Below are 15,355 nucleotides of genomic sequence, written 5' to 3'. Positions count from 1 at the left end.
AGCACTGATGGCCCTATTCATGTCCATAGCTATGCCCACTCACTTTAAAGCCACCTACATCCTGAAATCCTCTGGCAATTGGCCCAGCCTGGGAGCAACCTGATCTCAGAGTGGTCTGCATAGATTAGCTATCTTAGGATCCTCCCTTCTCACATATGATTGCCAACCATCAGCAGATATCTGCTTAATCTAATTTCTTTTTACTTCATCATTCTTGCCATTTTATCATCTCTTACCATCTACATCTGAAACAACCAGTAGCAGTTGTGGGCTAAGAGGACCTCCATTTATATCCCTCCCATATGACTTTCCATATAACAAAATAAAACTTACCCTGGACATTAAGAAAATGGTATGAGTTATTGCTATCTGATAAGTGAAATTTTGCAACATATCCCATGAGATCAGAACAGGCAGTCTTCTGAGAGGCAACAAACCAATGAATCATAGACCAAATCAACCCAGAGTTCTCACTCGAGACACAAATGACCAGGCTCAAATTATCCTACTTCGGACACATCATGCAAAGACTCAGCTCTCTGGAGAGTGTAGGGAAAGGTGGAAGGAAAGAGGAGGATGACCAGCAGCAAAGGGGATGGACTCCTTTACAGTAGAATATGAGTGCACTGTTGAGAGACTTGAAAGAACAGGTTAGGGATAGATTGTAATGGAGAAAAACTATCTATGTGGTTGCTAGGAGTCAAAAACAACTTGATGGCACATAATCAGTCAATCAATCGGTTGAAACTCAGTGTTTTTCAACTGTAAAATGGAATCATTTACTAGCTGGCTAGATGCCAATAACTACAGGAAATAATGAAGCAGCACTCCTAGTGGCATTGGTAGGGTCTGATGATGGAATTCCCGGTCTCTGACACAACCCATCATCATCTTTTATTAGGGATTTTAATGTATTGTCATTTAAAAAAAAACAAAAACTTTGTACGCTGCCCAGAGTCTTTGGCAAGCAAGCAGCCCTAGAAATTTACATTATAAATAGATACATATAGCCCGGTGTTTGCAGTGAAGTTGGTACAAAACAAGGAAGGATAGAAGTAAACCAAATAACTAAACTGCAACATGGAAGATGCAGAAACAGGATCCTTGGAGATGGTAGCTAAACAGGGGAAGAGCAACAAGAGCATTTGAACCAGCATAGCAGGGAGCAGGGGCATCCCCAGCATGGGTCATCAATGTCCAGATAGTGTGACTGGACAATTGGAGCCACGCCCCTTTTCTACTTGTGTTACATGCATTGCCTGCCCTTAAAAGGGGGCAAACCTTTGATCCCCCTTCCCCACATCACACCTATTAGTCTGACATTGTTGACCTCCCCTGCAAACACCTCTGGTGGGAAGTCCCATCAACACTAGCAGAAAAACTACTTGTGAACAAGAGGTAAAGAAGGCAGGAGGCTTTGCAAGCAATTCCAGCATCAGCTGCCAGCACAGAGCATGAAGAGCTGGAAGTTTTGCTTGGAAGAGAATCACCCAGTACATTTGGCTAGAGGGTGAATCCTTGCTGGGCCAAGGAGAGGAGAAGATGGGAGATACAGTTTGGGGGCCTAGGACAGAAAGCGGGAGACAGGAAACGAGCAGCTCTGTCCAAACACAAATCACCAAATTGCCACGGACGGTGGGGAGGTTGGGATTGGTTTGGGTTAAGAGGGGTTGGGCTTTAGAACTGTTCTGCACTCCTTAGAGCCCCCTACTGGTGGAAGGTTTGGCAGCAGGCCGAGGCGAATACATTCTGTAAGAACTTGCGAAGACTTTGCTCGGGTGAGTCTTCAGGGAGGGCATCCGCGTTACAAGAGTTACAGTAATAGTTCGAATGTGTCTGAAATGCTGCAGTTATCCAGGCAGGAGCACGGCTAACTGCAAAAGTCATCCCAAAGAAGATCTAGGCAGTTCCCATTCCAAAACCAGACCTGAAATCCGAATGGAGTGGATCCAGGTAAGAAGCCTCACTCGGAGAAGCAACCCAGATGTTACGCAATCAACGTCCTTCCCAGCTTATGCCTCCAGATGTATGGAACTACCACCCACACTAACCAGTCTTTGTGGGGAAGGCTACAGCGATGGAATCCCGTGGCCCTCTTGTGGCAATTACCCCCGAATTACGTATTCATCGCTCCAAACCTTTGGTGAGGGGTTGTTTGCAACAGTCAAATGACTAGGCGCGGAGATTAACAGACGACAACACCCCCCCCCCAAAAAAAAAACCCGGGTTAATTTGCGGTATTCCTTCCAGATGGTAACGATCGTCTTCTTCCTAGATTCCTGGTCTTCTCGACGTAGAAGCCCCGCTCTTCTGCCAGCCGGGTCAGACTACGTAGCAGCGATGCGCACCGTCGCTTCCCTTCATGTCCCCGCCGGAGCAGCGGCTTCGAAGTGCTCCGCAGCGCCCTCATCCATCGCACGTCGGAAAGAGGCGGACGGAAGGAGGGGGACTACAGTTCCCAGAGCCCCAGGCTGGGCAGCCGCAGTGCGAGCCGTTACACCCCCTCCCCTCCCGGTGTAGAGAAGCGCAGAGAGCCGGGCTGGCGCTGATGAGAACGAGGGGAAGAGCGGGGATCCCTGCGCAGCACGAGCGGCCCTCGGTAGGCCAGGCGCGAGCGCGAAACGCTTCGGGACCGATCGGGCGTGCTCGCGCCGCGGCGGCTGCGCTTATTGCGAGAGAGAAAGTGACGCCGCTGCGCACCGGGAGGATGCGGGAGGCTGCGCTGTTGCTGGCCGGCGGCTGCCCTCCGCCTTTCCCGCCGTTGCTGCAGTGCTAGAGTCGTCCTTCACTTTCTACCCTGCAGAAGAAGGGGCCATGTAACCGCCTTCCTCCGCCTTCCCCACCCCGGGACAGCCACCGATCCTCCCACCTCCCTCGTTCCGGAGCCCGACCGCCGCTGCGCTCCCCGGCCAAGGGCGCAACCATGAAGAAGCAATTCAACCGCATGCGGCAGCTGGCCAACCAGACAGTGGGCAGGTAAGGAGCCCGGAGCGGGGTGGCAGGAGAGAAATGCCCTGGCCTCGGTTTGGAGCGCCCCTGGCTGGTGCACTGCGCCGGCGGAGAGGGGGCGTCCGTGCGGGACACGGCTTCTGCGGGGCGGTGATATTCAATGGATTTTGCTATGACCTCGGTTCCTTTTTTTTCTTCTTCTCTTTTTGTAGTTAGCCCCTTTGGGGTATCCTTTCCTCTGCATTTCTGCCCACCTGGAAGCACAGCCTTGCCCCCCAATTCTTGGGGATAGCTGCTGCTGTTGCTTCAACAAGCCTACCACGGTCCAGCTAGGGCACCCATGTGTCTGCTGGCCTGAAGCTGTTCAAGAAACTCTGGCTTTTGTCTAGTCCTTCTACCAGACAGTCTTTGGCCTCCTGCATTGGCTTGCTTGTAAACAGCTGCTGGCAACTCCACCTCTAACCAAAGGAATGGCTTTAGCTGAGGCAGGCTCTGAGTTAGGCAGCTTCTGAATGGTGGCTCTTGATTTACAACATCCAGAGATGCTGATGCTGAGATGCCCTTTGTGGGGAAAAGCAATTTTGAATTGTAGTAACACACTTCCTCCTCCTCCCCCAACCCACTCTTGAAATGGCTGGGTCAAGTCACCAGGTATTTCATTGAATGAGGCTGTTTACCTCACTGCAAAGGGTGGGGAGATGTGAAATGCTAATCCAGTTTTGGTCTGGTTTTCTTTTAATATGCAGAGATAACATCTGCAGGATTTGGGGAGGGGAGTAGTTTTAGTCTCATCTAAAGACTTCTGCCTGATTTGCTTGCTGGGCAGCTGGCAGGCTGACTTTTAGAAGCAGACATCACAGAGCCCCTTTTCAGCAATTGGTACCTTGCTTTAGAGCACTGGCACTGCAAGATTTTTTTTTAGCCACTGGTGTGGCTGCCAGAATTAGTCTAGGGTGGAAAAGAGCCAGGCAAGCTCTAATGTGCTGGCTTGGCTTGAGTCCAAAGTCTGGACTTGACTTAGTGTGATTGCCTCCTGCCAAACCTTTGAGAATTAGTCTATAATCTGTACAGAATCTGACCCCCTTCTCCCTCCCACCGAAGAGGGATGAGGAAGAAGATGAAGAGTCGGTTAGGATAGGGTGGAGCTGTGCAGTGTTCAGAGGAAGTTGTTACTCAAATAAATAAATAAACACATCTGACAGTCTCTGAGCTTTGCTTCCCATAAATTTTTGGGACAGGTCTTATGACTGAAATCAGAAAAAAATGACAACTCTTTGCTTGCGTTTTGTTGTTCAGATGGACAGTCCATCGTTTATTCATGCTAGTCTATCAGACTGATAGGCTTCCATCTTTATATTCCTGATTCCTCCTGGTAGCAGCTGGGGACCATCTTTATATCCCTTCTCTGAGCAGATGACAATGAATGATACTTTTCCTTGCAAGCATGAGCAAGGGCTAGTGGAGCAGTTCTGCCTGTCCACAGCTTGCAGCATGAAGGATGCTTTTATCCCTTCTTCCTTTGATGACTGTGGTTGGCCATTTTGCTACGTTTCCTTTTTTTACAGCTGATTCAAACCTTGGGGATTCTAAGCACATCAAGTCTTAGATTTAATTGCAATCCCAGGAATGGCCCTGCTGTGCAGCCTGCTTTTGATCCATGCACCTAAAGCCATTCCTCTGTGCGCACACCCCAACGAACCCTTCATTTCAGATCAGAGGGAAATTATGTTGTCCCTGCACCAAAGCGTGAGGTGTGCTGCTTTTCCCTTCTCAACAGTCCATCCGTGTAAAGATCTGCTTTCCGGAGGGGTCATTTGGCTCTGAAAGCTGACAGGGATTGAAGCAAGGGCATAAGTATGTTTGGATGTGGGTGAGGAGTTGAGGTAGCTGGAGGCGCTGCTGCTGCTGTTGTTGGTCAGTCTGGTATACAGGAATAATAGGAACTAATTTGTTGAACAAATGACCTAGATTAGATACTATGGCAGGAGATGACTTGGTTAGGAAGAGAACTGATGGGAACAGCAGGGTAACTCCACAGTACCCAGAGACATCTGGAACCAATAGGTTGCTGTTTAATCCATGTTACCTCTAAAGCAACTCTGGGATTTCATGAGGTCTGTCGTGAAACAGAAAAGTTCTAGCTTATACGTTACAGTAATTGCATGTTAATGTTCCAGCTTTCATGTTAGTTACAAATGCACATAAACACATGTGTGCCAGGTGACAGGCCAAGACATATGATGGTTTTGTGCAGTGCCTGGCCTTTGCCTGCCTTTTCAAAATGAGCAGCTGTTTTTAGGTGTATTTAGATAAGCAACAATCAGTTGTAGTGATGCAAGCATCTACAGAACCTGTGTGTATTTTGGCTCTCCCTTGTGTGTTAACCAGCTTTTAAAAAGCTTGGGGGCGGGGCAGGGAGTGAGAAAAAGACTTGATATTTAATAAGAATGGATCTACTGATGTGACCAAGCATCTTGGTTTAGTTATTTCTGGGTTTCAGAATCATTATGCAGATATTTTAAAACCATAAAGCAGATTTAGAATCAGTGGGGTTTGGAGTTTGTTTTCTTAGTTGTACACTTGAAAAAAAGATCAGTGCTTATCGTTTCCAGAATTCTGCTTTCCTGAAACTTTTCTGTTACAGAATTATAGAAGTTGCCAGGGAACCTTGCTCTTCTTCTTGGCCTCACTTTGGTTACTATGAGAACACAGAGCTTTGCAGATCCAACTAGACTCTTCAGATCTTAACAGCTTACTAATACAATCACTAATGAAGGAACAGAAATTATTGCACATAAATAACTGTTATTTTTCTTTGAATAAATTATTAGAATGCTGCTGCTTTTTAGACATGATTCCTTATCTTCCTTTAGGGACTGTACTACCCCCTAGTTACCTCATCTGAAATCCATGAGTGTTAGATTTGTTTTTCCCTGGAATAGGATGTGTGATAGATAACCTTCTGCCCTGCAGCCTGTTTGTGATGCATATATATCATAAAGCAAGTACTGTGCCATGAGGCCACTTAGTTAATGCTCAGGAGAAAATGGGAAATGTTAGGGAGGGGCAATATTGGTGAAGAGGCTGCAGTGGTACTGGTGATGAGAGACACATATCAAATTGCCAAGTAATTCTGGATAAGTGGCTAAATTTTTATATGTTCTCCATGAGATATAAGTGAGATGCTTGGCCATGGAAAGACAAGCTTGTGTTGCCCTGTTTCCTTTCCATCATATCTTTGAAACCTGATCTGGGAAAGTCTGCAAGATAGGAGTTTGGTATGGTGGCAACCAGGTCTTTATCTCTGATATGACCTTAAATGGGTCAGATCTCAGGTTGGGATTTCCCAGGAATCTTTGGTTAACACACTGGAAAGTCACATTTCTGTTGCATACAGCTTGTTATTAGATGTGCTACAATAGTTTGCAAATACAGATGCAGATGAAACATCTATGTTCTATAAGTATAAGACATCTGTGTTTTATAAGTATTCAGAATTAAGTTCCCAGGGGCTTACGTTCTCCAGGAGAATGAAAATAGGTTTGCAGCCACATTAATTTTAGAGAATGGAATAAGAAAGAGCTTAACTTTTAGTCTTATGTTTTCTTTTAAGCTCAGTGGGGTTTTTTTTAGAAAACGTCATAATGTAAGTAAATGTATGCCACCATTTCCATTTAAAAAAAAATATCTTAAAAAAGATTAAGAACATTCAAGGGAGATTATTTCTATTTATCTTAGTACAGGCACTGATTTAACAATCTTTTTGTGCAGAGACTGCACATATGTTGGATGTTCAGATACTGGGGAGAAACAGCAAGAAGTATGGATAATGGTATCATTCTTAGTTCCTGCAGATGTAATTGACTTCTTTTTCCTCTCCTTGTTTCTAAAATGAATTCCTGTATATCATTTTAGATGTGGTTAAGGCACACTATAATTAACAGAAGAGAATATTTGTAGCTCAGGGTGGAACTGTGGAGTCCTTGGCACTCTCTGAGCTTGGTTGTTTTGCTTGCAGACGTTTCACTATGCAGCTAGGTACCATTATCAGGGCTAGTGAGTGTGGGGTTTGCTCCCTGTTTATGTACAGTAGTTTGCCCTGCCAGTGGAGGTGTGGTTATCTCCTTGGTAGTTTCTTGATCAGGGTATTGTTTTCTGCTTGATTATTTAGTGTTGATCCCTGCTTATCTGGCATAGGCTACTGGGGAGGATGTGTTTTGGTCTTTTTGTTTCCTTCTTAGCTTTTTTATTGTCTCTTTTCAATGATGTGTAATTGTGGTTTATCTCTATGTGTCTGTTGATGATTGATTGTCTGAATGCCAGGCTTCCAGGAATTTTCTAGCATTTTGGATTTGGCTTGGTTTAGGATGCTCACAGTTTCCCCGTTGAAAGTATGGTTGAGTCTGTCCATGTGTTGTGGGATTAAGGAGTTTTCATCATGTCTTCTGACTGCTAGTTGGTGTTCGTGGATACACTCTGCTAGTCTTCTGCCTGTCTGTCCTACATAGTGGCTGTTACAGCTCTTGCATTGTAGATGATTCCTGTTTTTTCTTCTTGGGCTACTGGGTCTTTTGGGTTGGGTTGTGTGCTATGGTGATGCCGTGTGGTTGTAATAGTCTGTTGGTGGTTTCTGAGATGTTTTTGATGTATGGTAGTGTTATCCTTTTCATAGCTTGTGTTGGTTGTGTTGTAGTGGGTTGGGTGGTCAGGCACTTTTTGATAAAGTTGTGGGGATATCCATTTTGCTGGAAGATGCTCTATAGATGATCTGTTTCCTTTTTCTCATGTTCTGGGTTGCTGCAGTGCGTTAGTGCTCATCTGAATAATGTTCTTTCATAGCTCCTCTTGTGGGAGGTTGGGTTGTTGCTTTGGTAATGGAGCACCTGGTTAGTCTGGGTAGATTTCCGTTAGACTTGTGTTTCTAACTTGCCATCATTTCCTCTTCTGATGAGGATGTCCAAGAAGGGTAGTGTGTTGTTGTTTTCTTCTTCCCTTGTGAATTTTATTCCATTAAAGATGTTGATGGTTTCATGTGTTTCCTCCAGTTGTTCCTTTTTTCTTTTGACGAAGGTGTCATCTACATACCGGATCCACACTTTGGGTTGTATATGTGGGAGTGCTATTATTTCTAGACACTGCATTACAATCTCTTCTATGAGTCCTGAGATAGGTGATCCCATGGGTGTTCCTCTGATTTATTGGTATATTCGTCCATCAAACTGCAAGTAGGTAGTGAGGCAGGGGTTGATGAGGTCCATGATTCTGGGTATCTCTATCTTGGTGTATTTGGCTAGGTCGGGTGTGTTGTGTAGTACTGCTGTCATGGATTCTTTCGCTAGTTCTGGATCTATGGACATGAAGAGTACGGTGACATTGAATGAAACCATGATTTCATCTTCTATTTTTAGGCCTTTGATTTTCTGGAGGCACTGTAGTGGGGAGTTGATAGAATATTTGCTCCCCTCTGTGAGATATCCAAGCTTTTAAAAAAATTCTTTGGTTATGTTGTATGTTGGGGTTCCTGGTAATGATGCAATTGGATGAAGAAGTATGTCGGGCTTGTGTGTTTTGGGGCATTCATAGAAGCATGGGAGGATGGGTCCACTGCTTTTCATCTGCCTCTGTTCTTCTTTTGTAATTTGGCCTTTCTTGGTGAGGTTGTTAAGAGTTCTTTTGACCTGGTTGTCCAGTTTCTGTATGGGATTGGTGTTTATTGGGGTGTAGGTGTCTTTGTCCTCAAGTAATTCTTTGGCTTTTTTTTATTCCATTTTTTAAATTCCAATCATTATTTGCAATTTGGCACTAAAAGAGCCTTGATCACCATGACTAATGACCCATGTTAGAAGAGACAAGAACTATGTCCCTGTTGATTTTCCGTGTTCTTTCTATGGATTCTTGTGTGAGTGGCTCTGTGGGCTGAGACTGGTACTGTAGTCCTGCTCTTGCATCTAGAGGCCCACTTAGGGCAATTTTTATGCAACGGATTGGATTAGCCATAGGAGTATCCTATCACATAGATCCATGATTTACTAATCTCCAGGTTGAATGATGTGTTAAGTTCTGTATGGGCTGAACCTGGAAAACAGTTCAGAAGTTTCAATTAATGCCAAATATAACAACTATAATTCTGGCTCATTCATCTGATTTAAGCCTTGTGGCCTCTGTGTTTCATAAACTGCATTGCCCATCTTTGGTTCAAGATGCTGTTGCTTTACAATCCTAAAAACTTTGGGGCTCAAATATTTACAGGAATGCCTCCTGCCCTATCAGCCCGCGATGCAGAGGACGCCTCCTTTGTGTCCCTCTTACAGGAGAAAGGCATTATTAAAATGGGCTGGGGGTTCTCTTTAGTGGTGCCCGAGCTTTGGAATGCTGTTCCAAGTGAGATGCATCTCGTGTAACTATTTTTCCTTATCCTTGCTGGATTACAAGCATTTTAATTGCTTACATCCAGAGCCCTAAGGTGGGTAGACCTTTTCTTCTGAGCCAGCCTAGAACTGAATGCTTGCGTTCTTCCTGAGAGTCAGAGAAATTGCTGAGGCTGTGGGTTGGAAGGTATCTAGCTGCTGGAACTGGATTTACAGGCTGAAAGGTAGCAGTTAGGGGGAAGAAGAGCTGAAGAAAATCTCCTGGATGAGAAGTCTGAGTCACACTAACGCTAGCATTTTGTCTTTAGCCAAAGGCTGTTGCAATGCACATTTATAAAACATGGAGGAAAGCATACAATGAACATACTAAAATATAAGAGTTATTTCACTGAAACAAATAAAGATTAGTTTTCAAACCAGATTATTCGACCTATTATTTTCCTTAGTCATCAACTACAATCCCACGCAGAAATCTCTATCTCTTTACAAATTATTTGCAAACGTTGGTGTTTGTGGTTAGCAGTGTATACCCATTTTTGTCACTGAGGCTTTGAAGTGCAGGGACAAAGTATGTTCCAGCAGCAAGTGGAATAATTATTTTATTTACTTTCATATCTCTGTGTTTCTTCATTGGCAAAAGACTTGGAACAGGATTTTTTAAAATCTTCTATCTCAGCTTACCTACTCAAGTGGATGAGGAGGTTGACCTTCTATGTGGCTTTTTGGACCATACATGCATCAATTTATTCAGTAGTGCTTGGCCTCTCATGCCCTGCCTGGCTAAGTATGGGGATTAGAGCAATGGTGCTCAACCCAATGGTTAGGAAAGCACTGGTACTTTTACACATCATACTGCAGATGGTTCCTAGCAAAGATAACCATAGCATTTTTTTTTCAGAATGGCCCAAATCTCACATAATTTTGGCATTGTCACATAATTTTGGGTTGGAATGCCAGCATATATGGAGGAGAAAAGGAATAGCCTTGAGGGACAGGAGGAAGAACTACTAGCAAGACAATGGTCAGATAAAAGGGGACTGAGTCCAGAGCAGGAACGTAACATGAGTAAACATCATAGACAAGCCCCTCCCTAGTTCTTACAAAGAGAAAGGGAGGGAGGGGGGAAGTGCATTCAGACTTGCAAGATTCAGTTGCTGTAGCTTTATAATAAAAGTAGTCCTGACTTAAATGACACTGGATTCCTAGTCTGATCTACCTTGAGGGACTGACAACATCTTAGAAGATTTTGGCCATTTCTTTATCTTATAAAGGTTGCGTTTTTATTTAACTTGGGGATGCAGTGGAAGGTTTCTGAAAGGAACCCATACTCCATGGTGCCTGGAGATGCTGTGTTGCCAGTCTCCTGCTTACGTTGTGATTCTCAAAAGCTTTTGGCGATATTTTAGTGGTCTGCCTAAAGAAAATGGTAGGAACCACTGGATTAAATGTTATTAGACCTGTATTGATTTTAATGGAATTCATAAGCACATTTGGTTTGGGTTCATCCTTTTGTTGTGTTCTCGGATAGGAGGACTGAACCACAAGAGAAAATAGGGGAATGTTTGTGGTAGCACATCTTGTGGTCATATGATGAGATTGAACACATTGCATTTTCCCCAGTTCTCCTCCCTCTCACCTCCATTTGTGATTTTGGCCTCAGAAAAGCTTTCTATATGATGTTGTCCAGGAGCCAACTATGCAGTAAGCAGACATCCAGGCAGCTGTGGAAAACGGGCTGTTTGCGTGTGAGGTGAGCATTTCTTTCCCGAGGATTGCTTTCTACCAAGAATAAGAAGCTGACTTTTTTTTTTTCCATCTCAACTCTCTTATTTCTTGAAGTGGAGGAAGTTTCCTAGGCTTTTACAGAATCTTCTTTTACTCCGCAAATTGCTAGGTGAACTCTCTTTTTCCTGGATTGGAATACATGTTGTTTCTCCCCTTTTCTGTTTCCTTAGAACTTCCCTTTTATGATATGTGCAGAAAAAGGTTATGACTTGGGCTACAAAAGGAAAGGATAGAGAGGCAGAGGCGAGAGCGAAATGAACTCGTATCCTTCCAAAAGGATGGAGGTGTATTCCCCCCCCCAAAAAAAAAATCATCTTTCTGGAAGGCTAGAAATTCTTTTTTCCTACAACGCCCTTGTAGGAGAGAAAGTAGGCAGCGATGGATACATCTCCATTGCATTCTCGGCCTTTGCTAGAGATTATACCAACTGGATCTTCACCCAACTCTGACTTCTTTAGTTGAAGATGGAGGTGAGAAATATAACAAGCAGTATTCTGGCAAGGTCACAGCTTGGCCGTCGTCCTCCCTCATTTGGGAGTCAGAGCAAGTTTCAGTCCTCTTGAGGGTGAAATCTGGGTGGACCTTAACTTGTGGCAGGTGATGCAATGCAGTGCTTTATCAGTGCTGCTCAGGTAAGGAGTTACTGGGAAGAGGAACAAGAATTGTATAATCCCAGGGTGGATATGTAGATCCCTTCACAGAAGGTTCACATTGGAACTGCTTTACACGTGTGACCTGCTTTACACTTCCTGCGAAGCCTTATGACTTACTTAACCATAATTTTTTGAAAAAGGTCACGACTGAACACAATTAATCGTGACTTTTTTCAGAAAATTATGGTTAAGTAAGTACAACTTGCTAAAGCAGAAACCATGATTTATAACCAATGCAGCTAGCTTTTATTGTGGCTTAGGATAATGTGTAAACCTAGTTTGTTTCTACGTCTAGCCCAGAAGGATCCTCCAAGGGGTGAGGGGAAGCATGGGGGAGCAATTACAAAAGCAGAGTGGTATTGTCACAACACAAGCATTGTTCTTGTCTTGCCCAGCAGCATTTGAGAAGCCAGGGACTCTGTGGGTATGCTATTCACCCCCATTGCACAGAAACTTAAAGTTACATGTTGGTCTCCCTCATGTCTGTTTGAAGCAGATCTCTGCTTGTTTAGACAAGCAATGTATGTTTTCAGTGCTAGAGAATGGGGCATTTATTTATTTTGTTTTTTATTGGGTTTATCCTCCACCTTTCTGTATATTAATTCTCAAGGCAGCTTACAACATGAAAAATATATCGACTTCCATAAATCACTTCTATAGTTCTATTTGGTATGTAGAAAAGCTGGTTTGTTGTTTTGCTTCCCAGCAAAATAATTTTTCCTGATCTCATGTTTAAAATCCCAACCCCTTCTTTTGGTCTTTAAATTCTAATTTATGAAGCATTGAAATACATGTTGGCTAGGAAATTACAGTGAGTTCCTGCATTGTGCTAAGTTATTACTTTTATTTTGGTGTGTAAATCCTGCGATTCCAGTTGGTAAACCATGGTTGCGGAGCCTATTGTGTGAACCCAGCCACATGGTACAATACATGAACTTACTCATCCTTTCCTTAGAAAAGTAATAAAAATCTATTTTTCTTTTAATGCCAGAGCTTCCTGTCCATGAAAACATCAGCATAAGGATCTGTTCTGCTATTGGATAGCGTTCCCCTGCTTAAATAGAGCAGTTCTCTTACATCCTTTTTCCATAATTGACACATCTTATTACCTTCTGTTAGTGGCAGAGTTTGCCTCTGTTGTGCACCTTTTACATTACAATTCTTTTTTTTCCCCCCTTCTGATGTGATTTTAGGACAGAAAATAGAAAAGAGAGGATTGAATGCAAGCAAAGCTCAATCTTTGACATGCAGTTATAGTTTCTAAGTTTCCTAGCTATACTTATTTTTCATTCTTAAAAAGAAAATTTATACTTCTTATGTTTCCAGCAGCAGCAGCAGCATCTGAATTTACAGTAGGTATTCCAGAGGAAAGAGAGGCAGATGAGACATGATCTTTCCCCAGTTTTTCTTTTAATGTGTTTTTAAGTGTTTTGATGGTGGCAAAATGCATCATTGCATATTAATGGCTGAATGTACTGAGAACGTTGCGTTTGAATTCAAATATAAAAGGCAAACACTTTCTGCCTGGGGAAACACAGACATACTTAGAGTGAGCATGTACAAATTAGCAGCTGTTTGAGAGCAGCCTTTCAAGGAATAAACAGGGAACCCCTCAGGGATGCTTGGAGGCAAAGAGAATTTCCCAGAAACTGCAGCAGCAACCGTCTGGATTTCAGAGGGACCTTTGCAAATCTCACAGCATTCTCCCTACCCTTCTTAAATAAATGGACAATGTCCTAATCTTAGAGCAATGACATCATGAAGGCTCTTTTTTCTCTTTTATGTTACTCTATTCCTATTTTGTGGAGAGCCAGTTTGGTGCAGTGGTTAAGGCACCAGGCAAGAAACTGGGAGACCATGAGTTCTAATCCTGTCTTGGGCACGAAGCCAGCTGGGTGACCTTGGGCCAGTCGCTCTCTGTCAGCCCTAGGAAGGAGGCAATGGCAAGCCACTTCCAAAAACTGCCTGGACTTGTTCAGGTAGTCGCCAGGAATCTGACTTGAAGGGACCCCAACAAATAATTAAATAAATAAGAATTTGGTTAGTCTTAGGGAGACGAGAGAAAGAAGCTTACCTGGAGATATACTAAGAGGGATAACAAAAATAACAAGACTGAAATTTATTATTTATTCTCAGTCCAACATTATGTCAACTTTAAAATATTCATTTTACTGATTAACCAGTGTTAACTTTTCAACAAATATGGGACTGAAATTTATTATTTCAGTCCCTTATTTGTTGAAAAGTTAACACTGGTTAATCAGTAAAATGAATATTTTAAAGTTGATATAACATTGGACTGAAAATTTAGTATTAAACTAACCCATCCCTGTAATACAGAATCTCTGCCTTTCAAGATAAACAATATTTCAATACAATAAAGATAATCCCCCTTGTTCAAGAAAATATAATGCATGGTCATTCCATATAATAATGAAACTTAAAGAATTGAGAAGCTGCAGCTCACAATTAACTTTAGTTCAACCCAGATCATATACCCATGTATCCAGGACACTGTTCTGGATGTGTGGGAATGCATTCTCTTTGGCCCAAAGTCTTCTCTGCATGCATCTTTTTTTGAACAAGATAGACACAGTGCAACTTGGTCTAATTCTGAATGTTGACAGAAGGACAGGGTTCTTGGATGCTGAGAGGACATAATAGTAGGTTACAACTTCACAATTCTGGTAAATGGGTATTTTGTGATTGGCCTCTATAATTTTATGGAAGTGCCCACAAGTTCAAACTCACCCCTCTGGGCAAAAAGGTTGGAGTCCCCTTTTTAAGGTTAGTTGCCTTCCTCATTTTTATTTGTTTTAATCTCACACCACTCACTTCATATCATAGCATCCTGTATACGGTAACTATCATTGAAGGATTGTCTATACAGTGATTAATATAATTTAAGTTTCATAGCAAAGTGTTACTGGGATTTCATTGTAGGTTTTGTTTTAATGTGTTAGATGTTGTGGATGTTTTATTACACCTGCTGTGGACGTTTTATTGTTTAGTATCTTAGGTTGTATTGTGGAGGCTCATGTTTTATGTTACCCTCTGAGACGTTTAATTGTTATTCTGAAAGCCACCACAAACCTGTTTGGATTTGGCAGCACACAGGTTCAATAAATAATAAACAAGCCAACTGCTCAACCTAATTTGTCCAATACAGTAGGTTGGCTGCTGGTTCATTGCTAACTGGATTGATCTGTTGACAGAAAGAGGCACAGAGAGGGGAAGGGCCAAGCTGGTTATCATTTACTCAGTATCTATTCTTAGTTATAATACAAGGGGCAGAAACCGGTGGTACTCAGTGCCTCCTCTGACCACCATTTCCAAAACCAGAAGGTCCTGTTTCCTTCCATTTTCTGTAAAAAAACCCCAACAACTTGAAAACAACTCCTAAAATAAACTTAGCATGCTTCTTCCCCCTACCTAAATCCCAGTGAAGATATCCCAGTCCTGGTTCCATCCAGGTGAATGACATGTTCCTTCTGTTCTGTTTAGACTATGAGGCAACCAGACAAGTAAAAAGGCATTCTTTATTTACAGTGCAACTATGCACAATTAGCAATTGTCTCTTAAATAATAGTTCAGTTCAGT

The 15,355-nt window shown here is 42.9% G+C and overlaps 1 protein-coding gene across 8 annotated transcripts in view; it reads left to right on the top strand.

Annotated features, from left to right (window-relative positions):
• The first annotated feature begins 2,430 nt into the window (after window positions 1-2,430).
• Window positions 2,431-15,355, top strand: part of ARHGAP44 (Rho GTPase activating protein 44) — a 130,173-nt gene continuing 117,248 nt past the window's right edge. For 2 of the 8 annotated variants that reach the window (XM_063292604.1, XM_063292606.1), the window contains exon 1: window positions 2,435-2,976. In XM_063292604.1, coding sequence (XP_063148674.1) covers window positions 2,924-2,976 — 53 coding nt within the window. In that variant the 5' untranslated portion in view covers window positions 2,435-2,923. Of the gene's footprint in view, window positions 2,977-15,355 lie in introns of all 8 variants that reach the window. The other 6 variants (XM_063292602.1, XM_063292601.1, XM_063292605.1 and 3 more) reach the window with 5 other exon arrangements.

The sequence above is a fragment of the Candoia aspera genome, chromosome 2 (assembly GCF_035149785.1).
Source record: "Candoia aspera isolate rCanAsp1 chromosome 2, rCanAsp1.hap2, whole genome shotgun sequence".
Taxonomy (NCBI): Eukaryota; Metazoa; Chordata; class Lepidosauria; order Squamata; family Boidae; genus Candoia; species Candoia aspera.
Note: the sequence above shows the minus strand (reverse complement) of the source record. Positions and strands in the feature narration are given on the sequence as shown.